The following is a 26090-nucleotide window of genomic DNA, read 5'->3' as shown; positions in this document are numbered from 1 at the left end:
CTACATGTGTTTACATGAGGTTGGATTTGAAGAAGTTTGAGTGCGTATTAACATCGGTTGTGGAGGCACCTCAGGAGTATGGGGTATGGGGTCAATCCGGTCTCTTCAAGTCCAATGAGAGCTGTGTCACTTTCTTGGCACTAAGTCAGAAGTGATTAAGCTGGTCTCCAAAGAGTGTATATAATGTGGTGGTGTTTTGTTTTTTTTTGTTTTTTTTAAATAAAATAAAAACAAAAATAATGACTAGGTTGTTTACTTTTGGATAAAGAAATACAAATGAATGAAAGTTAATATTTTGGAAAAGAGGGATCAATCTTATTAGCCCAGGCCATCAGGCCTCCAGTGATATCTTTGACAGTGATGTTCTCTAGTTCAGTTCCAGACATCATCTCCAGTAGCTGCACAGCCGTCTGAGAGTCATTCCCCAGTTTACACACTACATACACTAGCAAAAAGAAAAAGGTAGGAGGGGTAGGGGAAAAAAATCATATCAATACCTGTCCACTACCAGCTGTTTTCACTGCTTGAACAGTAACTCTAAATGATGGAAGTATGTTTTTCTTGTTACTCTGAAGGCTGGGAGGATATTTTAATTTAATAAAACTCACCACCATGCAGAATATTTACTGTTTATTTATTATGACTTGGATTTGATGTTAAATCTTAAGAACACAACTCTACAAGGAAATCCAGATACAGTACTGTTTGTCATACACAAGAAATACATTTATATTCTTATATAATTATAATTACTCTTCATGCTATAAAGAGTATACAAAAAATTGCATATAGAGTGAAAATTTTGCCAGTTACCTGGGACTTCTAATTCAGAGCTCATCTGCAATTTTAGCTCACTGATCTTCTCCTTTAAGAAGTGAATATGGTCTCCCTTTTGATCCTCTAAACTGGCCAGTGGAATATCTATTAGTAAGAAAAAAAAATACAATCTTAATGGTATCATGCTTATGCCATTCTATTGCATGTTCTATAGTGTCAATTGCACCAAACAGAATCTGTATTTCCAGAAAACTTTTGGAAATCATACTGATGGAAACTGGCAGATGGCAAATGTCCACCTCTACTTTGGGCCGAACATCAAGTAGGAGATGAGGAGTACCGCAGTCCACAATGGATTTATACTCCTGCAGGTAATGATAAGTGGTTTACCAGATCAATTCTTAATTTTTTTTTGGCTTGATATTAATGCAAAATCATATAATACACAAGGTAATAATGCATTAATTTTATATACCTGCACAGAGACTCGCTGTTCTGCAGATAGAAGATTCAATCTTCGACACTGGAAAAAGATAAACAATCAAAATGATCACTAATTTTAAAGTTGGCTACTAAAAATAGTTTTTTTTTTGACAAGGGGAATTTTGCTTTATGGGAAAGTTTACTTTAATTAAAGGTAAAATTTCTCTCATATTTTCAGTGAGATGACGTTAATTAACCACAAAGAAATTTTTCCATTTCTTTTTTTATGTCGCAATAATCCACTGACTGTAGAGGTCTATATAAATCAGTCTATAGTTAATAGTGAATCAACAGTGAAAGCATGATTTCAGACAAAGCTATAGTGACCTCTTGCGGTCAGTTTCTTAGTAGCATACAGAGGGCACACCAGGGCATGTCAAATGATACCAATGGAAAAGAGGGAAATAATGAATAAACACAACAGAACAGACACGTCACCAAAACTTCACTCTGTTACATGATTCTGACCTTATCTGTTGCAGACGAGCCACAGAAGCTCTCATAGTCCTGCAGCTCTGTTACTGTGGGCGTCTCTCCACAAACAACACAGCCAGCCTGCTTGGCTCTCAGCTTTATGCAGCGAAACCGACCATCCTGAGCATCAAACATCAGCAGCTGCTGTCCAAAGGAAGCTGCATTAGCCAGTCAAAGACAGCTGCCATCAAATAATGTGTACCACAAGCTAAAAAAAAAAACAGTGTAGTGAACTCTGGCTGTCTATGTGCTTTCATTGAAGGATACATTTTTGGCCAGAAGCAATCTTCAGAACCTCTAAAGCTTGAAGACAGCCCATGACTCCAACCACTGCAGAGAAGATGGAAATATGCTTTTAAACTGCACAGGACTGGATAGAAATCCCTAAGCACCTATAATAAGCTATGGCAAATTGAGTCATTAACAGAAAAGTAAACATTTTTAGATGAGCACTGTTTATTTATCCATCCATCCATCCATCCATTTTCTGTACTGCTTTTCCTTACTGAGTCGCGGGGAGCCTGGAACCTATACCAGGGGGCATGGGGCACAAGGTGGGGGACACCCTGGACGGAGTGCTAATCCATCACAGAACACAATCACACACACATTCACACACTCATTCAAAGACATGCCAATCAACCTACAATGCATGTCTTTGGACTGGGGCGGAAACCCCCGCAGCATGGGGAGAACATGCAATCCGTGCACACATAGGGCCTCGGTGGCAATCGAACCTTCAAGCCTGGAGGTGTGAGGCAAACATGTTAACCACTAATCCACCGTGCCCCCCTACTGTTTATTTATGCATATACATATTTCTACAAATAAGGCACAGTTTTCCATAAACTGATGAAACTTAGTGGTTGAATAAAGGGGGCTTTTAGTAGGTAGGGTGCAGTAAGTAAGGCTCAGCACACATGCAATTGAGGCATGTCTACAGGAGCACATTTTGCAGATGGAGCCTCGTTGACAAATCTTTGCATACTTTTGCAATGTTCTTTTGCAAAGAAAAGCATGAACACACACACAAATATACTCCTACGCACAATCCGTTCCTAATTCTGGCATGTTTCAATTTCAATTGCAAATAAGAATTGATAAATGGGGCAGCACCGTGGTAGCCTCATAACTCCAGGGCCCCCGGTTTGACCATGTGTGTTTCCCAGTTCCTCCCGCCTCCTAAATACATGCCAGTAGGTGCATTGGCTTTGCCAAAACTGCCCCCGAGTGTGTAAAGGTGTGTGCACACGTATGCAGAGTCATTTCCACCTCGCACCCATCGTTCCCAGGACCGTAATAATGTTCATTTACGTGAACTCTTTATCTTAACTGTACTAAAGCAGTAGCTTAGACATAATCAGAACAAGATGAAATTCCACAAACTCAATAAAGTATAAACTTTGCTACTCTTTGATCATAGCATTACAAAACTATCAAGACACTTTAAACATTAAACCTTATGTAATAAGGCTGTTGTTAAGCTGTCGGCCCATTTTAATTATTAACTGGACCTGAAGACAGTGTAGTATCCGTATTTTTTTGGAAATATTCATGGATTATTGATTGTTTTGCTATGTAAGGTGTCTCCCTGTTGAATACTGTGCATTGAATCATGCTTGTACTTTTCTGAGTAAAAGACTTTTCAGAGATTTGCCATTTTAGGACTTGGTTCATTGCTCCCTCAGTACCACAATCAATTACTGTTCCATGATCTGTTTGGTTTGTGATTTCTTCAGTGCTACAGGTGAGCATGAGTCTGTTTTACTCTCATGAGGATTAAAGAGTGAGTAGAACTGGGGCTGTAAAATCACATAGTGTGCATCCAGGATAACTAGTACCCAGTAAACTTACATATAATAGCTGTGAACTTTACTGTAAGTTGGACTCACCCACTCCTAAGACTCCTCCATCAGAGCAGTTTGTGACAGTTTCAGGTGGTGGGGGAACAGGATATAAACACCTGTAGCAAGGCCCTCCATTGTAATTATACACAGTGAGCTATGAGATGAGATAGAAGAAGACAGCCAAGCACATTTATGTCCACAGGAAAAAAAGCTGAATTTACACACTTGATCAGTTAACTCTGTTTTCTTTTCTTTTTTATAAAATCACATTCACTCCCATTCTAAAGTTTTCACATGGAAGGCATTATAATTTTGCTCTTAAGTGTCCTACCTGGCCTTCCATTCGCAAAGCACTTGCAGACACTAAGGGTTTGCCACTGAGAACACAGGCATCGTTGACAAGGTACCGTGTTGGAACATTATCTGAACAATCAGCCACAATGTCATACATAAAAACACAAGTAGTCAAGAATGCAAACAATCAAAACAATCAAAATCAAAACAGCATTCAAAACTATGAGACGATACGTGTCTAAAGACTACAGCATGAAAGGATACTGTTGGATGAGTTGTAAGGCATTCTCAGAGGAGAGCTGGAGATGATATGGCACACACTGTGTTGTAGAATTTAACCTGTCAGAACACTAAAGTTAACACAACACAGAATTTAGCCTGGGTTAAACCCTGGGTAACAGGGTTAAGCCTGGTTCCTAATGCATACTTGTCTTTAGTGTAGAAATGAGATGCACCTGCTTAGGGCCTGTGCTGCAGACTGGGCTTTGGGCAGACCCTGTGTCCGCTCTGTGTGCAGAACCTGTCTGTGCAGATTACTTAGCTCCACCTCGTCATAATCCAACAGTCCCAAACGCCCTGATAGTGTACAATACACACATCCAGCAGATTGTTAAATGACATGATCATGAAATTCTTGATCTATGCTTAGTACAATCCATCTAAAGAAATTACTCTAAAAATTTGAAATCTAGGCATGACCAAATAGTGTTTACCAGATGCAGACTGGACCATTCAAGAATAAAACATGCATTTTTACTGACTGGTGAATATCTTCCCATATGCATACCTTGCCAAACTGCTATGACCATCAAGCACATTTTACAGAACTGTAAAACTTTTGGAACTATCAGACAATTCTTTTATTCAGAGATTTGTTTAATAGAATAATTATTTTAATACCATCTGAACAGATTTTTACAGTTTTTATCCTGTATACAAGTATCCTGTATATAAGTGTATATAAGAGTCTTATTTAATATTGTAAATATTTATTGATGAATATTTTGTTTGCCATGTGAATAGCCTGGTTGCTGACATGGCGTTAAAACTAAATAAATAAATACATTTCGTACAATCCTATGACAAGTGTGCATTAAACCATAATGGGTCTAGGAACACCTTTCATTTTTAACTGATGGTACGTTAGTTGCCAAACAGGTACACATATACAAGATACAACCTAGTCCAAAATTGCTAAGCATTTTAAATGTCTGGTGTAACTTTCGAGCATTTTCTATTGATGTTTCCACAAATTTAGTTTCCATAAACAGAAACGGTGGAATAACCAGACAACTGAAGTGAACAAACTAAAAGCAAGAGGTGTATTAAGGTTGTGGCACAAAGCATTTTTGAGTACTTAATATATTGTATTTTGTATATGTACAAAATGATAATACTTTCCACATTGCGTTTGTACATTTCATAAGATTCTGTTTGTGTATGGTTAATTACAAGTGTACAGTATTTTCACTTTATTAACTCACCCAACTGTATTTGCTGGCTGCAAAGAAAAACTTTGGAATTATTTGAGCACTCTTTCTAGTGCAAAACCAAGAAGTCTGCCTTGAGAGACTGTCTAAACTGGAAATTTATGTTCAGTGTTAAGGTTCCCTGAATCATTGCTCTCTTTTTTTTTTCTTGTTTCTGCATTTTATTCTTGTCAGTCAGTCTTGTCCACAAAGCAAAAACAAAACTATGTCTGAATGCTGATCTAACTGTTCAGACTGAGGGTGCAGGATGCAGTACTGGATTCCAGTATCATATATGAAAGTGGGCCAAATCAGAACTGATAATATCCAATTCAATGTGAGTTTGATTTTTACACCAACATGAAAAAGACGAATCTGTTTCGCTTATGAAGAACCTGACCACTTTTGCCTGTAGTGTGAATATGACCAATAGATGAGCCACACTGCGGCCTACCTACCTATTCCAGCCGCAGCGAGGTAGAGGGCTAGAGGACAACCTAAACCTCCACATCCCACCACCAAAACAGACGTGTTTAAGAGACTCATCTGACCTGGAAAGACAAGAGACGAGTTGAATAATTTGTGCATGTTTTGTCAAACGCAAAGAAGAAACTGTTTCAAACTGCTGTTACATTAGACATTCACCTTTGACACCGAGCTCTGGCAAGAGCAGCTGCCTACTGTATCGCATAATGTCATCGTTGGTTAAAGAAGTATACTGCAGCTGAGCCAAATGCGATACCTGGTCTTGTAAGTCCATTAGTAAAGAATTATCCTGATTAAAATAAAATAATAATAATAATAATAATAATAATAATAATAATAATAATAATAATAATAACAGAAAGGATAGTGGCGTCTAAATAACGGTATTTTGGGAGATACACTCGGCATACAGGTGACATGTTAGACAGTATGTCCTGGACACGAATGCGAATGCAGACCTTATGGATTTGCTGGAGCTTGTTTTTTAAAGCAGCGATTTCCGCATCTTTTTCCAGGAGCTGTTTCTTCAGACTTAAAATATCGTCATCCATATTATTCATTTAAGCAGAAAGTAAATTACGCACAAACGCTATAACGCTTCCTCAACATGTAAGAGAACACATGCACACCGTGCAATCACTTCCTGAGTCTCCACGTCACAAAATACGTGTGCGAGCCCGTTGATCACGTGTTTTCACTGGCCAATCAAAGGACAGGTAATAAACTGCGTCGAAAATAAATACACCTAGATGAATGAGGTTAACCATGACCACCCAGGCTGAAAGCACGATCACAATGGAAATCTGCTACGACTACTAAGTTATTAGTTCGCAGTATTTCACTCCTGACATACGTTTGCTGCCTCTGTACATTTTTGTGTGAATGTAAGTCATTCATAGTCATACTGTTTATGAAGAGCTCTTTAATGTTAGTACACATCAGCATCAGCTAGGTGAATGTGTTAAAGAGTAGTGCTTAAAATGAACGGATTCCCTGGGCAAATCTTTCAAAATGGATGATTTGCAAAGCTGCCCAGCAATAATATGGTTTACTCAGAAATTTCTGGGAGCTGAAACACTGTACATCCATAGATGTAGGCTAATTCTATCAAATACGCTACATGTAAATGATAGAACTGGTAATGAAGCATTTTCATCTGCTAATGAAGAAACAAGTGTGTTTGTCGTCATGTGTTTTTTTTACCCCGTTACACCAGGTTACTGTATGGGGGTTAAAACACTCGGTTGACGGACTTTGCGTGCAGTTTGTGACATTGTTTATGCTGTATATGTGAATGTCAAAGCACCATCCTATTTATTCCAGCTACTGGGTGTTACAGCATTCATAAAAACAGAGTCAGAGTGTAAAAACAGTTAGTGTGTAGTTGTCTGAACCATAATATTACTTTGTGCATATTATTACTTTACTGTAACAAGATGAAATCCAAGGCCCCAAAATAAATACACTTACATTTAAAAAAAAATACATAAAAAAAAAGAGATTAACCATAGCGCTTCATTTGTTCATCATGTTTGGGGGAATGAGGGAAATATCCATATCCACTGTACTTAATTTAGGTATATCACAATGTTTAAGGTGAATACAATACAATATCATATCATATCATATCATACCATATCATATTATGTAGACACCGTGGTGTTTGTCTGTTGTGATTCCCACCGCCGCCCTGTGTGTGTGGAGTTTGCATGTTCTATCCGTGCTTCGGGGGTTTCCTCCGGGTACTCTAGTTTCCTCCCCTAGTCCAAAGACATACAGTGTAGGCTGATTGGCATTTCCAAATTGTCAGTAGTGTGAATGTGTGTGTGATTGTGCCCAGCGATGCGTTAGCACCCCATCAGGGTGTACCCCGCCTTGTGCCCCGACTTCCCTGGAATAGGCTCCAGGCTCCCCCACTACCCTGTATAGGAGAAGCTTATGAAAGATCGATGGATGGCTGGATGGATAATGTATCCAAATTATATCCCTGCAAACAAAATAGGATAAGGAATTTGCTCCACATCTAACATGAATGTGTTGTTCATAGTTTGAATATGTAATTTACAAATTAAAGTAGAAATGAAGGGAATCTCATAATTTTTTTTTTTTTAAAATACTTTTATAAATGATGAATTCTAAATATTTTTATAGTGTTTATAGTACTTGGACTGATCATCCATCTACCGGCTACCAAAACACTACAAAAAAGGCAGAGCTGGTCAAGATAGTCGTCCATCGTTGCCAGCTGGTTATTTTGGTTTTTAAACTCACAAGGTTGCATTAGTAGTGGTAATTCAGACACTACGAGCACCATCTACAGTTTGCTCTGCCTGTGTTTTGGCAGCTGGTAGATGGTCAGACTAAACTGGATTTTTCAGCAGGATTTGATTTCCCAACATGAGTGCGTAAATCTATGTGCAACTTGTGCAGTGTGTGTGTGTGTGTGTGTGCGTGCGCGCGCGCGTGTGTAAACGAATGAGGCGTATTCCCCTATGGCTAGGCTTCAGGTCCTCCTCCCTCCCTCTCACCCTTCCTCACAGGATCCCTCTCTCTAAAGTCGCTGAGAAATAACGGAGATGATGATGTACGCTGTGAGAGCCGGTACCGCCATGCGGTTGTTCGCTCTGCTCGGCATCTTTGCAACATTTACGGGCCACTTCTGTGCCCAAATACAGTGGACACAAGAAAAGGTAAATTTATTCGCCTTTATAACATATCTGAATGTGCGTTTTGAGTAGTTTTCCAACTAAAACCGTGCATGACGTACTCGAGGATTTGTGCTGATCACATCTGCCTGTAAGCTAAATGAATCACATGTTTGCGCGTTAATGTTACTTCTCAAACTGGATTACTGAAGTAGTTTGCTGCATATATATATATATATATATATATATATATATATATATATATATATATATATATATATATATATATATATATATATATATATATCTCCACAGTGAAGCTGTTGTGTTATATAGGCCTATGTTTTAAACTCTGCTAGTTAACTGATGCGTCAACATTTATCCCAGATTGTTCAAGGCTGCTTTTTGCTTTGCGTTGGCTTTGAGAATTTAATAACAGACCAGACTTGTGCTTTAAAGCTTCACCACCTGAGCATGTGTGTGATGTTCTGTCTGTCCATTCTGGGTAAGGAATATGTTCATGTGTGGATAGATTTGTATGTTGTATGTTAGTGGTTTCTGTGCCTACATAATAGTTCTTACTTCTGTCTTCCTTTTCTGTGTTGCTATGGCAGCACGCGCCTCTTCATTGATCCAGTGACTGACATCGCGATATTTATAGATCCGACTTCTTGTTCCCGCGACAATCTGTTTACTTGATCATTAAGTTACAATGGTTCACTTTGCTCTGAGTGAGACTAAACCTTGCATCAGGAGGATTTGGGTTTTGTCCTTTTTTTTGTATGTAAGGAGAATGTGGCACGAAGGACATCCTTGTAGTCTATTGTAATTAAACATTAAGCCTATCCCAGGGGTGTTTAGTGTGACTGCAGGTTTACATTTTAACTAACCAGTAGCCATATTATCAGTTACTTAATAACGGACTGACACTTGTATCAGATGGGTCCCTTCATGGTTAGATAACTTGCCCAACATTATCCCTTAAACCCCAATAGATAAGCCTTAGACATTGTATTATGTACCGTTGTTACTGATCCTTTTTTTTTTCTTTTCATTTTCAGTAACAATATCAGATATCTGAATATCAGCCAATATCTGATAATGATCCAATACTGACATTATTAGGAAGCAAAATGGCCTGCCAAGCTTTTGCTTGTGTTTTGACGTGTAGTTTGTGTTTTCTGCTTACGTGCAAGATGTGTGTTTTATCAACCAACATCACATTCTTTCCTGGCATAAAATACGTCAGTGAACTGGATCGGAATAGATGCCAGATCTGATCTGATCTGATACTTCAGTATTTCAGAAAAGTACTCCAAAACTGATAATCAACATTAGAGTAGTACTAGTGTTATGTAGTTTGGAGCACTGGCCTCCAATGAAATGGGAGAATGTTACATCATGAATATTCTGCTTACATGTTTGTTGTGCTTACTGATTTACCACAAACATAACTGAAGACCAAATGGACTTTGAGAACAAACAAAAGTAATGAGTGTGACATTGTATCCAATCAGTGCCATACTAAATCACATTTGGTTGGAGGGCAGTATAGTGTAGTTGAGTGCACAATTATATTTTAGCTGCGTTTAAATGAGGATTTTTACAAGTTTAAATCAGTGATTCATAGCGTGATACGCCTCTGTAATGTGAGTAACCTCCATATGCTGCTCCCCTTCTCATGGTATACTTAACGGTTCTCTGTTGCCATGTGTGGTTAATGTAGGCCACATAATTACTCATGCGGCATTGGCAGGGTATAATTTTCCATACAGACAAGAATGAACAGGCTCTGTTATAACGCTGTAGTTAACTGTCAACACCATATGCCATGTCTGTTTATAATTCAGTAATTTTGTCTTCTATGTCCAAACTCAAACAAGAGATATATGAACAGGGACATATGTCTGTCTGAATATTATGTCATAAATAAATAATGTTTTTTTATTTAGAACACAAGATGTTGAACAAATGTTGCTTGATATCAAAATACTGCTTGTATTTTCTTTATTCTAATTTGGTCTAGATTTTTTTGTCCTAATGATTTAAGTCCATCTTTACTCCTCTATAATTTAACATGTTTTAATGTTTGTACTAAATCATAGATGGAGGAATAAACTCTGGAGGGATACATTTCTAACTGTGATGATAAACATAAATTTTTTTAATGTAAGTAAAATACAGTACAAATCACGGAGCAGTGTCTGCTCATTTTTCGAGCAGCATCTGCTCAGTTAATGACATGTGGATGTTGATTCCAAATAGCCATTTGATTCTGGTGAGTCAACATAACTGTGGGATGTGTGATTAAACTCTATTCATTGCTTAGAGTCAAGCCTTCATCTATCATGCAGCAGTCAGGATCACTAGACTCAATTCCACTGTAGTTGTTCTTTATTTATTAGAGAACTAATAATGACTGGGAGAAAACTTGGACTTTGATCAAGTGAACAATACAACAGTCAAAGAACAGAAATGCACATTATTTGTTAAATAGTGAAGAGTTTCAGGTTATGAGCAATTCAAAGGGAAGTCTTATTTATTTGCTCAGCCCAGAGACAATTCCCGCTCATAACTGACTTCACACATTACGAAAGACCAAATGTGATGAATCACTGGCCTTAGCCTTACACAGGGTGAATATTTGGACAGTTTTTGAATAACCAGCTGGCTTTCTTCGCATTAATACAACACATGATGCATATATGAATGCCTCAAGGTGTTGACACTCTACATGTGAAGTCAAAATGTATATTTTATATTTTAAACAATATTATATATTAATATAACAATATAAACAATATTACAAATATATATATTTTAAATATGGCTTACCATATTTTTAATGGTAAAAACCATTGTTTAATGATGTTTGGTATTTGCAAAATATATTGTCATTGGTTTACTCATTTAATTTCATCCTCAGTAACACATTTAAAAACCTTATGTATTTGTAGCATAATTACTCATGGCTTTAATAAATTTCAGTAACATGTCCTCTCCAAATGAATCATCACCATATTCTAATATTGTTTGAATAAAGAAGACTAAGTAAAAATTAATACATGTTATGATTTTGTCCTAAATAACATTCTATATTTTATTTCTAACAACACTAACAGGGTTTAGGGACACAAGGCAGGGGACACCTTGGATGGGGTGCCAACTCATCACAGGGCACAATCGTGCACACACACACTCGCATACCCATTCACACACTATGGACAATTTTGTAAATGCCAGTCAGCCTACAACGCATGTTTTTGGACTGGGGAGGAAACCTGAGTACCCGGAGGAAACCCCCGAAGCACGGGGAGAACATGCACAGTTCATGCACACAGGGTGAAGATGCACACAGGGTGAATTTGAGCCTATATCCCCGGAGGTGCAAGGTGTGTGTGTGTTTGTGTGTGTGTGTGTGTGTGTGTGTGTGTGTGTGTGTGTGTGTGTGAGTGAGCAGTACATTGAGGCAGTACAGCAACATTGAGGCAGTACAGCAATGAGTGGGTATGTTTAACGGTGGAGAATTCTGGGAGTTGGAGTTCCCGAGAAGAGTGGGGGTTATGACAAGATATGTTGGCTACAATTACCGGTGGATCAATATTACAGCTCTGAGGTGTCACTGTTTACCTGAAATTGAAATGATGCTGATTTTTTTCCACTATAATAATTGCAAAAGCTGTTTAAAAAGTGTTGCTGTAATGAGGCCTTTACATTTTTTCCGTTCAGATATTGAGGTGTGTAAGACTAAGAAATAATTACCCTAATTAAGCGACTTGAATTAACATAAAAGGAAGGAAATCATCAGTTAATATCACACATAAAATGTCAGCGGCATGAAACAAAGAATATGTCAAATCCAATCCAGTACCTGTGTACTGTTTCAGGTATTCATATCAGATCTATCAGCAATATCAGCACTATCAGATCTTAAGTCTCTTATAACATATAAGCTCTAATTATAATTTACTAGTGAATGTCCAACATATGATGTCTATTACAATACCTTATTGTATAAATATTTTCCCTTTGAACTTATGCAAACACTGTATATACATCTTTAACTGGACTGTAAGACAAGTCCTCGAGGACTACAGCACTGTAGAGCTAAGCATTCTAGCTTATTTGTACACCTGATTAAACCCAGCAGCTAATTCCCAATACCTTCCTGTGATGTTTTTGTTGTATACACCTGGTATATTCTCTATATCACTAATACTAAAAAATACTAAAGCTTGATAAACAATTCCAAATAACCCTGGGATTGAAGTTTCAAATGTCTAAACCATTATTTACTAAAATACAAATCAACAAATCAATCAGTTATTTTCAAGTAGCACATGCATACAATATAGTAATATTTTGAATACTCTAGTCACTGTTCTTAAAACCCAATTAGTTAGCTAACATTGTCAGTTAGCAGCTATTTCCAGTCCTCTGTGTTTAATTTGCCAAACTACAAGTTCTGTTAACAAGGTTGCCAGCATCACTATGAAACTAATCATGCTAACTCTCACACTGCCTTCCAACTAGCTGGCATAGCCAGATGAGATAGAATTGTTGGTTTATAGAAATCCTATGATACCTCACCCACAAGCACAGCTGTAGCAACTGTAAACACCTTCAGAGTGATATGTGATATTTAGGGTGATAAATGCAGTTTTATCTATTTACGGTACATTAACCATCATTTTCAGAAATATTTAGACATTTTTGTAAATATGCAGTGGCAGTAGGCCTCATACATCCACCACGATTTCTAAACGGAATGAACAATAAAATATGCAACAATTAAGCGTGAAAATAACATACTGCTATTAAATATGTAATTCCAATTAGCTCTCAGTGCACTTCCCCCTGCTCCATCAATATTTCCCAAAAGTGGCCTTTGGGGCTGATTATTTTCATTGTCGATTGTTTGTTATGTCAGATTTATTCTCAGTGTAGTCCAGTACTATGAGCTTGTCTGGAATGCAGGTATGAATGTTTAATGGCTGTTCACAATATTGTTAACATAAAGATGTATGCTATCATTAGCATTAAGTATTTAACCAAAATAAAATTATCTGATGACACTGGGCTAAGATCGTGGCTAAGATGCTCTCCCCACCCCCCACCCCCCACCCCCCACCCTCTCTCTCTCTCTCTCTCTCTCTCTCTCTCTCTCTCTCTCTCCAGCTGTACCACAAGGTGAGCACTCTGAGTTCCGATGATTTAACAAGTGTTCTGGCTCAAACAGACATTGACCGCATGTGGAAGAATGACCTGAAGCCCATGCTGGTGGTGCGATATCCTGGCTCTCCTGGAAGCCAGGCAGTGCAGCAGGTCCGTGTTTAGTATATTTGGCCATGTATTATTTAAAGTTAATGACACTAGTTACATGATCTTATTTGCATGTTTCTCACTTTCTCCACCCAGCAAATAAAATCTACCCTGAACTCGTTGAATGCAGGCTGGGAGGTGACCGAGGATCACTTCCAAAACTGGACGCCTTATGGCCAGATGCCTTTCACTAACATAATCGCCACTCTCAACCCTGGTGCTAAGCGGCGCCTAGTGCTGTCTTGTCACTACGACTCAAAGTATTTCCCACCTCAGTGGCACGGTCGGGAGTTTCTGGGAGCTACTGACTCAGCTGTGCCCTGCTCCATGCTGTTAGAGATGGCCAGGGCTCAGGATAAGGAGCTAAAGACACTTAAGGTAAGGAAACGTATACATAGGAGTTGTGGTAGTGTCCACATTTGCCGCTTTTTATTAACAGGATTAATTGTGCCATATTAGAAGCAGCTAAGATTCTAATTTAGATTCCTTTCAGCTAGAGCTTAGAGAGAAAATAGAAAAGAAAGTTGACTACAATTAACAATTTCCATGTAGATGATATCATGTCATGCATACAACTATAGTTTGGTAATGGGATAGCATTACATACACACATACATACCACATTATGGGAAACAATTGGAAACATGCAATTTAAAAGTAGGTTAATAATGTGCACTTACACGTTATTCACCACTGGATGGCAGCGTGTGTATATTGTGCTCTCTTTGGCTCTCTCAGGATGCAGGGTCAGACCTGACTCTACAGCTGATCTTCTTTGATGGAGAGGAGGCTTTGTATCAGTGGACCTCTACTGACTCTCTGTACGGTTCCCGACATCTGGCTACCAAAATGGAGAACACAGCACACCCTTTGGGAGCCACAGACACCAACCAGCTAGATGGCATTGTAAGTTTATTCACAGAAACACTCACTATTTGTGTGCAAAGGTTAAATTTTTGCAGTGTGGTGCTATACTACATATGATAATGATTACATTAAACTGTAGTGTTAATCACAGTGATCTAAATGTTATCATTTGCAAATGGAGCATAAGACCAATCAGACTTATTGAGAATACAGATGCTGCCTGATCTTCTCATCAGGCCTTGATATGGAGTCTTCCCATGAGGCAGTGCTGTCAGCAGTGGAGAGAAAATGACATCATGTCTGTTCTCAAATACTAGGGGAAAGTGGAGCCTTTGAAAGCTTATCTTAAAAGAGATACACACCAACACTGTTTCAAGACATTTTTTTTCTGTCATGACTCACAAAGTCTGTCTTTGCCTTTGCTTCTTTTGTTCTTCCTTTCTGTCCACCTACTCTTTCCTTTTTAAAACAGGATCTTTTTGTTCTGTTGGACTTGATCGGTGGTCCCATGCCTCGCTTCGGTAATCAGTTCTCCAACACTGCCAGGTGGCTCTCCAAGCTCCAAAATATTGGTGAGCTTCTTTCATTCCATTTTAATTCTCTTATTGCTCTCTGTTTTGTATGTTTTATATACATTATTCCTTCTTTTATTAAGCATTTTTAGTAAGCCTAACAGTGTAAAAAGGATCATTTTTGGATCATTTCTCTCCATATATTATTTGATTGCTGGACTGTTCTTAACCTAGCAATGATATTAAGAACCCAGTTTAAAAACCCAGCAGTGCTGCTGCATATGTCTACACTCATACCACCACAACACCCACTAACATATCAGTGTCACCAATGGGTGAAAATAATATCTGGTCAGCAATGGTCATTTGGCCGTCCTTGTCCAGTGCAGGATGAGGTGAGGGGGAGATGAGAAATTGTGCATACCAACAGGTGGGTTATAGTCAGTAAAGGACATCTAGAGGGCATGTACAGGCAATGGTATTGGTAGACTTTAGCGTATTTTTTATATTAATTGGCATATTTATCGGTTATACCTACTATATAGGTGTACTTTGTATGAGTATAGTATTTATAAGGAGACAAATGCAAATCTAAACAAATGTCAGATATTGCGTCATGCAGTACCATGCATTGGAATGTAATGTGGGGGTTTCAGGTTGTTATATAGTCTTGCATGCCATACCTTTGGTATTTGCTGGAGTCTGGTACATTTCTTCAATAAATGGGGCCAAGTGCCATCTATTTTGACAAAAAATGGCAATTTGATTAACATGGAAGATGACCAATCACAAATCTTTTCACATAACCAGTTGGCAAACATGCATTATTATCTGATTTCCTCACTTCATCAAACAAAACTTTTAAAAACAGGATTCTGTGAATATTTTTCTTAGTCTTTTCATGAGTTCTAGTGTTTTATATAAACTTTAATAACCATAATAATAGTCATAATCACAATCAATGTGTTCTCCTTCCATTAGAACATTTTATAATCAATGGCCTTGATTATAGCATAATTCCTTCCTAAATTCCTAATTTGTACATATTTGTTTCATGGCTGAGTCTCTTACTTTTGTTTTGTATTTTCAATTTACTGTGTGGTCAATAATTACAGCAACTGCTTGTTACTCTGTGCTTGTTTTCAGAGAGGCGCCTGCACGCACTGGGCCAGCTGGAGGATCACCCTAATGAAGTGCAGTACTTCTGGCCTGGCATGCCTGTGGGTCCTGTGCAGGATGACCACATGCCCTTCCTTAGCAGAGGTACTATCATGATGCTAGTTTCTACTGTAGAAATTACATTATGGAGGAATGCAGATCATCATTAGCACGTCAACCTGATTTCATGCGGAATTCCAGTTTTTATTTTAAACAGAAGAAAGACAATAAAACCATGCCTGCTAACCATCTCCATGTTCTCACAGGCGTCCGGGTCCTTCACCTTATCCCCAGCCCATTTCCCATTGTGTGGCACACCTTCGATGACAACGAGGAGAACTTGGACCGAGCTACAATCCAGAACCTCAGCAAGATTTTGCAGGTCTTTGTGCTCGAGTATCTCAACATGAAAAGCCAGAATCCACTTACACAGGCACCGTAATATACCTTTATCTTACGCCTAATCGATAACAACCTCAACGAAGCCACTATGAAGACTTGTTACCACAAAACACCACACAAATTAGTGTTCTAGTCACCATGGTGTTAGAATTAGGCTTATGTAGGATCAATTGTATATTTTTGTGTATTGATTTATAATTGTACATTGTACCACAGGAATAAATATGCATATTATTATATTGAGATTATTTTAGTATCAGTATGACCAGTATATTTGTAAGCTTTGACATTCTAACTGGTGTACTTATTTTCAATCTGTTATAAATATTACTGTTCTAAGACATTGAAAAGAATATATGTTAAGATGATCTTTTACTTGTTGTATCATTTAAATTATATTTAAACATCTTCATTTCTCTTAATTGATCGATCTAATATCAGTCAATCAAATCTTTGCTTGTATTTCCTCATTTGTAAGTCGCTTTGGATAAAAGCGTCTGCTAAATGAATAAATGTAAATGTAAATCAATGATATTACAGTCAAAGTTGTATGTGCCTCAAAATACACTCAGAAAGCATATCATGATCTGAGTTGCTCAAGGCTGCTTTAGATCAAGTGTGCTCTTTTTCGAAAGCCTTGGCACTCATGTTTATATATGTGCCATAAAGAAACAACCATTCCTAAATCCCTGAATAGATGAAATGATACAATGCTTTTACACACACACAGACACACACACATACACGCACACACACACACACAGAGTGTGGGGTCTGAGACCATTAGAAAATTAGAATATTTTAAATATTTACATGAATAAGTTTCTTAGTATTTGGTACAATTCTGTTAAAAAGTATTTACCCCATCCTGATTTCTTCTGTTTTTGTGTATATCCCATACTAAATAGTTTTAGATTTTCAATCGAAATACAACATAAAACAAAGGCAACCGGAGTAAACACACAATACAGTTTTTATTTATTTTTTATTTTTTATTGAAGCAAAAAAAGTTATTCAACACCTATCACTCGTGAAAAACTAATTACCCCCTTAAATTTAAAATCTCCTTTAAGATTTTCTGGTGGCAAGCAGTAATTCATGTTTCCCTCAATTATTGCCAATTAGAAACATGCAAAAAAAAGTTGCCCAGGCCCTGAAGTAGCATAGCATCCCCACACCATCACACTTCCACCACCATGCTTGACCGTAGGTATGATGAACTTTTTTGTGGAATTCTGTGTTTGGTTTACGCTAGCTGTAACAGGGTCGCTGCCTTCCAAACATTTCCACTTTTTTACTCACCAGTCCACAGAACATTCTCCCAAATGGTTTGCAGATCATCAAGGTGTGTTTTGGCAAAATACAGACAAGCCTTAATGTTCTTCTGGGTTAGCAGTGGTTTTTGTCTCACCACTCTTCCATGGATGCCATTTTTGCCCAGTGTCTTGAAGTGTCTTGAAGGTCATGAACAGTGACCTTTAGTGATGTAAGAGAGGCCTGTAGGTCCTTTGATGTTGTCCTTGGCTCTTTTGTGACTTGCTGGATGAGTCGTTGCTGTGCTCTTGGAGGAATTTTGGAAGGTCGGCCATTTCTGAAAAGGTTCACTACTGTGCTGAGTTTTTCCATTTGGACATAATGGCTCTCACTGTGACCCTTTGAAGTCCCAGAGCCTTTGAAATAGCTTTGTAACCCTTCCCAGACTGATGAATTTCCATCACCTTCTTCCTCATCATTTCTGGAATTTTTTTTTCTCAATTTAGGCATAGTGTGTTACTGAGTAAGATCTTTTATGTTACTGAGTAAGATCTTTTACATTATGCTGTTGGAAAAAGTTCTATTAAGTGCTGATTTGATTGAGCAGGGTTTGCAGTTTGCAGGAGCAAATACATTTTCACACAGGCCCAGTTGGTATTAGATAACTTTTTTCCTTCAATAAATAACATTATCATTTAAAAACTGTATATTGTGTTTACTCAAGTTGCCTTTGTTTTATCTTAGATTTTGTTTTAATTTCTGAAACACACTTATGTCACCTTTTTGCTTTAATGACAGTGTGCACTCGAGCCGACATGGACTCCACAAGTTTATGCAAAACTTTATGATCCATTTTAGATTGCAGTTTCATCTGAACACATGCTTCTATAGAAGAGATTAGGCATGAGGAAAATCTGACCTTTTGTACAAAGTAGTTCACACAGCTAATATCACAAATTTATTTAAACAGGGACCTAGAAATAGTGCAGTATCTTAAATATTTAAAATTCAAGATATTCAACATTTACTTATATATATATATATATATATATATATATATATATATATATATATATATATATATATATATTAGAATTCTAAAATACACATATACAGTATGTAGCTGGACTCCATAAATCCAGTTATATTACTATTATAAAGATCTTGCATTCAGTGTTTACATTTTTGGCCTATTTTGTAGATGGCCATTGTTGTCCAGGAAGCATAAGCAAACAGGAACTATGATCATGCATCAGTCACACATTCCCAGCATTCATGCTACTTTTCTGAAGACTTCCTTGAGATGACACTCCCATGGTTAAACTGAACTGCCATGAAATCTACCATCACAAGCGTCTAATTTCACTCCACCCTCATGAACTACAACAGAATAAAGTTCTCCTACACTTTGGTCCTATTTCCAATATCCATTAAGAAAATACAGTACATTGTCTTTTGTATGGGCTAAAAATTGCACACAGGTCTGACATAATCTGTTGCTTTTTTTCTACTAGAATGTATAATATTTTATTATAGTGATTTCAGTAATTGTCATCATATGTTATCATAATGAATAGTATTATATACTGTATATTTCATATTATTCCCTAAAAATATAGAATATGCTTAGATATCTCACAAAAGGAATTCAGGCTTCATACTAGTTTGAGGCTTTAATGATTTCACGCCGGTCTTGTGTGTCCAATGTGCCAGAACTGAAATATGATTTCCTGAGCACCTGTCCAGCATGTAAAGGCTGTTACTGTGACTTGCTTCTGCATGTAAGTGGTTTGATAGAAGTGTGTTGAAGTTTCACTTCATTCATGAAATTTACAAAAAGAACATTAGATATTATATAATTATTATATATTATATAATATTAATTATTATTATATTATATCTGTGATTATTATTGCTAAACTCTCTCACTAGCACACATACATATATCCTAAGTCTTCCCAATTATCACCATAACAGAACCCTCATTTATGTATAGTTAAAAGTAGTTAACTACTTTAGTTAAGGCCTCTGGCAAGCCTTAAATCCTTGTTCACCTTAAATCTTGTTCACCTTTGATGAGATATTCTCCACTGTTATTATAATAATTTGCCTTTACAACAGTCATTTCCTAATGCTTAATGCCTTTGCGTGCAATGTATGAAAAATAAACTGTGATTATGTTATTATACAATTATCTGATTCTTGAATTATTAGAGGCATGCTATACCTTATACAGCTGAAAACTCATTTGTGGTCTTAATTTTATTTTATTTTTATTTTTTTTACAATAATTTTAAGTGTTGTTATTGTGGTGAAATTGCCTGCTTTTTGGTAACTGATATTAATTTTAATAGACTTACCATTTGGAAAGTAAGAATTTCTAGTATTGTATAACAATTCACAGCTGATTCACTTTAAGTGACTGACAATAGTGCAATTTTAAACACGGGGAAGAGTCGTAATGCCTTGCTTTAGCCTCCCACAACTCACTGGTGCGTCATATTGCTCACTCCTCTATATACATTTCTGATTAGTTTCACTGTATTTCCTGAATGATTCAAAGTAGTTGCTAAATAATATGCTTTAAGTAAGTCACTGGGAACTCAGCTGGAAATGTAAAAATATAAGGGGTGAACAATCAATCTTGAATTAATAGCTTTGCCTTCTACCAATAAACTAACTGCCAGAGGGAACGCGTAATTATAGTTTTTCTATCCCAATATTTTATTGCTCATGATACGTGCGAAAGTGTAATTACAGGTGCAGTAAAATTTACTTTCCAGCTGTAAGGCAAGAGTGTGTGATTTAATGTTGGGTTTATTCCTGAGAAGACATGGTTCTTTTGTAATTTATTTATTTATTTATTTATTTTTGAAGTTTTTGGAGTGAAATGGCACATTTCAGCTGTTTCTTATAGCTCAGATCATGTGAAATAGTGAAATGGACCATATCCATATCTAGACTTATGCTGAGAAGGACAGCATTAGTTAGAAGCCCATGTACTCTGGGGACTCTGGGAACTTCATCATAAAACAGAAAAACAGAAAATTTGAAAAGTAGTTCATACTGTAATCATGTGTGCATGTGTAAACTTTAGAGGGCAGCAGTGAGTTGGAATACTAAGCAGCAGGTTTAATCTTTGCCTCACTGTACAAAAGAAATATAGCTACTATTACTGCATTCAGTAAGGATCTGGTGGCTACTTCAAATAAATGTAACCCTGTGCTGAGCCACAGCTTTGACATTAACTAACATTTAATAAATATAGGTTATGTAAGGAATACAACATGATGGCACATGCTGTTACAGTTAAATAATCAATCACATGGGGTGTGATGCATTACCATGTGTAAAACAATATTAAATCACTGACACTTAAGAGAGTAACAGGTGTCTAGGTGCAGCAAGCTACACCCAAATGTTTTTGCTCCATCAGAACATCCATCCATCCATCCATTCATACATTTTCTGTACCACTTATCCGACACAGAGTCACAGGGGAGCCTGGAGTCTATCCCAGGGGACTCAAGGCATAAGGCAGGGTACACCTTGGATGGGGTGCCAAGTCAACCCATCGCAGAGCATGACCACACACACACTCATAAGCCCATTCACACACTACGGACAATTTAGAGATGCCAGTCACCCATTTTAAGCTTTCTGTCAGACGCAGATATTTGATATTCGATAGAGTCCATGAAGGCCATGTATCCTAACAAAATGTCCAGGTCCTCTGGCAGAAAAACAGCCCCAAAACATTAAAGATCCACCACCATATTTAACCGTGGGCATGAGGTACTTTTCAATATGACTACCTCTCTGTGTGTGCCAAAACCACCTCTGGTGTTTATTGCCAAAAAGATCTATTTTGGTTTCATCTGACCATAGAACCCGGTCCCATTTGAAGTTTCAGTAGTGTCTGGCAAACTGAAGGCGCTTGAGTTTGTTTTTGGATGAGAGTAGAGGCTTTTTTCTTGAAACCCTTCCAAAAAACTTGATGTAGGTGACTTTGGATTGTAGTTTTAGAGACTTTCTAACCCCAAGATGCAACTTCTGCAATTATCCAGCTGTGAATCTTGGAGATTTTTTTGGCCACTCGAACCAACCTCTTCACAGTGAGTTGAGACAATATAGACACACATCCAATTCCTGGTTGATTCATAACATTTCCAGTTGACTGGAACTTCTCAATCATTGCCCTGATAGTGGAAATGGGCATTTTCAATGCTTTTGCTATTTTCATATAGCCATTTCCCATTTTGTGAAGCTCAACAGCCTTTTGCCGATATCACAGCTATATTCCTTGGTCTTAGCCATTGTGATGAATGACTAAGGGAATTTGGCCTATGTGTTTCCTCATATGGGCGCATGGTGGCTTAGTGGTTAGCACGTTCACCTCACACCTCCAGGGTTGGGGGTTTGATTCCCACCGTGCCTTGTGTGTGCGTGTTCTCCCCGGGTACTCTGGTTTACTCCCCCAGGGTAACATGGTAGGCTGATTGGCATGTCCAAAGAATAGGTGTGTGTATGTGTGCCCTGCAATAGATTGGCACCCTGCCTTGTGCCCAATGCTTCCTGGGATAGGCTCCTGTGACCCTGAAAAGGATAAGAAGATGGATGTTACCTCATATTTATACCCCTGTGAAACAGGAAGTTTTGAACAATTTACTGTTCCTAGTCACCCAGGTGTACTAAAAAATGTCAAATATCAATGGGACTATACTTCAAATATATTTTTCTCCTAAGAATTCATAGGGGTGCCAGTAATTGTTGCACACCTATATTTAACAAAGACAAACCTATGTTGTGTTTACAATTGTTTGATATCCATGAGAGCAGAGTGTTTTGGTGATATTTTTTAACAAAAGATCAAAAGGTTTTCTCTCTCTCTCTCTCTCTCTCTCTGTGTGTGTGTGTGTCTGTGTGTGTGCGCGCGCGCGCCTAAAGCCCTTCCCCCGCCTGCCTCCGCTGGAGCTACTTGTTGCGGATTGGATCGCTTTCTGTCATTTAATCTGTTTCACTGCTTTTCGGGAGCGACTCTCCTGACCTCTCTAGTTCAGCTCCTCTCAATGTTCAGTGAGTGGAAGCACCGGAGTTCAGTTTAAAGTGGAATACTTTTCGACTTGGTAGAATAATGGAAGAATGATTACAGTGTGCAGCGAGAGTCTTAAACCGTTGCGGCAGTCGGCGTTTAGTTCTTTAGTTAACTTGTATTGCCTGGTGTTTTAAGTGGGAAACCATGGACCCAGTAACCAAATGGACACCTAAGCAAGTAGTGGAGTGGATGAGAGGTGAGCAGCCAGTATCGATCGCACATTTAAGATGTATTTGTTTCGTTGGTGCTAAAATGTCAAGGCGAAGTAAAAAATCTCCTTTCATCAACTCTGTCCTCGCGCCGCGTTTGTTTACCTGCAGTTTCGTAGAAACTCGGCAGCTCGCGCATGTCATTCAGCACCGGCTGCTGAAGTGGGGAATGATTTACTGTACTCACACTACTGACATTTAACGTCTGACAGTTTATAAACATGTTTACCTGACGTTCTACACTTGACCACTTTCGTCGTTTACAGTTCCTGTATATTTTCTGAGAGGCTTTCATTCAGTCTTTCATTAACCCTTTAAGAACTCAACAGCGTGTGGTGGTGGTGGTGGTGTTGTTGTGTTATATATATATATATATATATATATATATGTATGTATATATGTATATATATATATATATATATATATATATATATATATATATATATATATGAGCTCGACAGTCATTTAAGCATTTACCAGAGTGTTACAATAGACATGAACCTTACAGTTTGATTAGTTGTTTAACTGTTTGATTGCTTTTCAGTAGGAGTATGACAGTGGTAACTTCGCTGTTAAGGTTTTGTAGTCGTGACTGAATAGCTGTAAGTCCCAGGATTACCAGTAAGAGACTCTTGGGCCGAAAGTGTCAGTTTTTGCCTCATGTTGATTGTACAGGTGCACAATTCAGGTTGTACTGCTACGTTCAAATGACAAGACTAAGCTACCTAGCAATTTTTTTTTAACCCAACAACTTAGTTTTGTCTTTTCTGTACACCACGAATACATATGTAAATATGTACATATGTGGGAGTAAAACACAGGACAGTGTCAAGTTGTATAGCACCACATGCGAGGTGTTTGAAAGTGTTGAAAGTTTTTCTTTGACACAACATAAACATATCTTACTGTTTACTATTTAAATAATTCCCAACATTCACACTCCAGTTTGGCCCTTCTTTAGGTTTGGATTGTGTTTATAGCATATTTGTGTAAATTGCTACGAGTAAAAACATTTGCTGAATGAGCAACAGTACCCAAAATGCCCTCACCAAACGTTTTTGTTAACAGGCAGTTACCTCACCCTAAAAACAAACAGCATCCCCCCCAGTGCATGTTATTGTTTAGAGTCTGCTGAAGTTTACAAAGCTAACATGGATAATTTCATGTGTACACTGTTGAACAATACTGCTTAAGCCTGTGAGCATGGTTTAGCCTCCTGATAATTGGTTTTGTCTCCTTATAATTGCTTATATTTGATTAATTGTAACAGAGAGTTCTCATAGAGGCAGGTTATATAAAGCATTGCCTAATACAGGTTAAATTGGATATTTTGGTTGTGACACTGGTCTTTATGTTTCAACTGCATAACCACATTCCAGCTGGGGGTTATGTCAGCATGTTATACTATTCGGGGAATGTTCCACTGAAAATTTGAGTATTTCACACATTATGACTTCTGCTTCGTTTTTCTGACTACTTGTTCACCTGCCAAATAAACTGTGAGACAGCCTTTCATTCCTTTTATGTCTGTGGCATTTCAAACATCCAGAGCTCTCCAACTACTGTAAAACTGCTGCCGAGTGAGTTATACCACGATGTTGTATGAGTGCCATATCATCATATTGTATGTAATAATTAGGTATTCAGAGTAAGTGAATAACAATAGCATGGTGGCTTGTATAAACTTGGCTCTTAGCCTATAACATTTTTAGCCTCTTTATAGGTCTGGGTTTGCCCAGTATTATTCCCAGCCAAATGTTTGACCTATTACCCACCCATGTCCTAGAAGTAGTGTTGGGTCATGGGAAACTCAGCTGGTTTATTTTTAAGGACCTGGCACATGATTAGATGGCTGTTGTTCCAGTGAACTGCATCTGGAGGTCACGGTTGAGAACAATGCAGGTTATAATACACATTCTGTGACTCATTGGACTGGTTTAGTTACATGATGGTTTCGGCTAGCACATTTGAAGCTTTAATGTGATGATGAAAAAGTGTGCGTATGAAAGTGAGAGCCTTGAAAGCCTTGCCTGCTAGACAAGTAGAGTTAGCTCAAGTGGATTTAGGTTAAATCTGCTTTTAGAGAGACTGATCCTTTTAGATGATAACCTCCGTAGCCCCCCCTCCAAAAAAAGTCACAGTTCGATATCTTAAATCAGAGACTCTTAATGTAAGACATGTTTCCCTGATTGTCTGTGTATGTGCAAGACATGGTATGAGCATAACTGTGTCCATTCATGTATAAAGCCTGTTATTTCATCAAGTTCCTCACGACTGAGTGTGTGAAAAGGTAGCATCCAAAGGCATGAGTCATTTAACTGAAAGTCTAAGGAGTCAGTGTTATACAGTGCAAGGAATTTTAAAGAAGTCCATCTCAGCATGGAATAGTTTGACTTAATAGCATTCTTTCTGTCATTCATACACATTTAGCTCCCTTCAGTCTGAAAGTAGCTCCCTGAAATAATTTCTCAGCTGTTTAGATATTTATCTGACTCCAAGTGACATCACATAGTTCTAGAGATTGCGATATTTACACTGATAATGTTTTTAAAATAAACCTATTTATATGATTTGCTTCCATACTTGTTGATCTTTACAGATTGGAACTCTGGGTTTTATGTTGGTTGAATCAGTGTTTATCAACAGCAAAGTTACATGCATCTTAAGAATATGATAGTAATGCAATTGACCAATCCGGTGTGTAATAGGTCAAACATGTGTCTAATAAGTACTTAAATAGATGGATGTTTTGATTTTCATAGTAAAAGTTTTTGCATTCATAATGTATATGTGCTG

The 26090-nt window shown here is 37.7% G+C and overlaps 3 protein-coding genes across 6 annotated transcripts in view; 2 read left to right on the top strand and 1 right to left on the bottom strand.

Moving 5' to 3' along the window:
* Positions 1-237: 237 nt before the first annotated feature.
* mocs3 (molybdenum cofactor synthesis 3) lies at positions 238-6872 on the bottom strand. Of its 3 annotated transcripts, none has more exons than XR_008386811.1 (13): positions 6289-6872; positions 5990-6119; positions 5803-5895; positions 4331-4451; positions 4140-4214; positions 3913-4030; positions 3627-3735; positions 2002-2064; positions 1729-1892; positions 1253-1300; positions 1077-1142; positions 814-921; positions 238-445 (listed from the first exon to the last, which is right to left on the bottom strand). XR_008386811.1 is itself a non-coding variant. In XM_053633266.1 (13 exons), the coding sequence occupies exons 1-13, from the start codon at positions 6388-6390 to the stop codon at positions 288-290; spliced, it is 1386 nt and encodes a 461-aa protein (XP_053489241.1). In that variant the 5' UTR covers positions 6391-6863; the 3' UTR covers positions 238-287. The 3 variants fall into 3 exon arrangements, 2 of the variants coding, with proteins under 2 accessions (XP_053489241.1, XP_053489242.1); XM_053633266.1 differs by having other exon boundaries at positions 1046-1142; positions 6289-6863; XM_053633267.1 differs by lacking the exon at positions 6289-6872 and adding an exon at positions 5360-5376 and having other exon boundaries at positions 1046-1142; positions 5990-6076.
* Positions 6873-8274: 1402 nt separating this feature from the next.
* qpct (glutaminyl-peptide cyclotransferase) lies at positions 8275-17268 on the top strand. Its single transcript, XM_053633268.1, has 7 exons — positions 8275-8520; positions 13654-13800; positions 13894-14175; positions 14536-14703; positions 15137-15236; positions 16323-16439; positions 16601-17268. Exons 1-7 carry the CDS (start codon positions 8407-8409, stop codon positions 16774-16776), a joined length of 1104 nt encoding a protein of 367 aa, XP_053489243.1. The 5' UTR covers positions 8275-8406; the 3' UTR covers positions 16777-17268.
* A 5634-nt stretch (positions 17269-22902) lies between these two features.
* The window catches only part of LOC128612325 (connector enhancer of kinase suppressor of ras 3), a 52203-nt gene continuing 49015 nt past the window's right edge, over positions 22903-26090 (top strand). For both annotated transcript variants that reach the window (XM_053632384.1, XM_053632383.1), the window contains exon 1: positions 22903-23281. In XM_053632384.1, coding sequence (XP_053488359.1) covers positions 23230-23281 — 52 coding nt within the window. In that variant the 5' untranslated portion in view covers positions 22903-23229. The remainder of the gene's footprint in view (positions 23282-26090) is intronic.

This window comes from Ictalurus furcatus, chromosome 9 (genome assembly GCF_023375685.1).
Source record: "Ictalurus furcatus strain D&B chromosome 9, Billie_1.0, whole genome shotgun sequence".
Lineage (NCBI taxonomy): Eukaryota > Metazoa > Chordata > Actinopteri > Siluriformes > Ictaluridae > Ictalurus > Ictalurus furcatus.
The sequence above is the reverse complement of the archived record's forward strand: the minus strand, read 5'-3'. Positions and strand labels throughout refer to the sequence as shown.

Coding starts and splice junctions, on each gene's coding strand:
- qpct (XM_053633268.1), top strand. CDS start 8,407: ATGATGATGTACGCTGTGAGAGCCGGTACCGCCATGCGGTTGTTCGCT. Junction 13,801..13,893: donor GAAGCCAGGCAGTGCAGCAG/GTCCGTGTTTAG, acceptor TTCTCCACCCAG/CAAATAAAATCTACCCTGAA. Junction 14,176..14,535: donor AGGAGCTAAAGACACTTAAG/GTAAGGAAACGT, acceptor TGGCTCTCTCAG/GATGCAGGGTCAGACCTGAC.
- mocs3 (XM_053633266.1), bottom strand. CDS start 6,390: ATGAATAATATGGATGACGATATTTTAAGTCTGAAGAAACAGCTCCTG. Junction 4,452..5,802: donor CCTCGCTGCGGCTGGAATAG/GTAGGTAGGCCG, acceptor GTACACTATCAG/GGCGTTTGGGACTGTTGGAT. Junction 3,736..3,912: donor CTTTGCGAATGGAAGGCCAG/GTAGGACACTTA, acceptor CTCATCTCATAG/CTCACTGTGTATAATTACAA.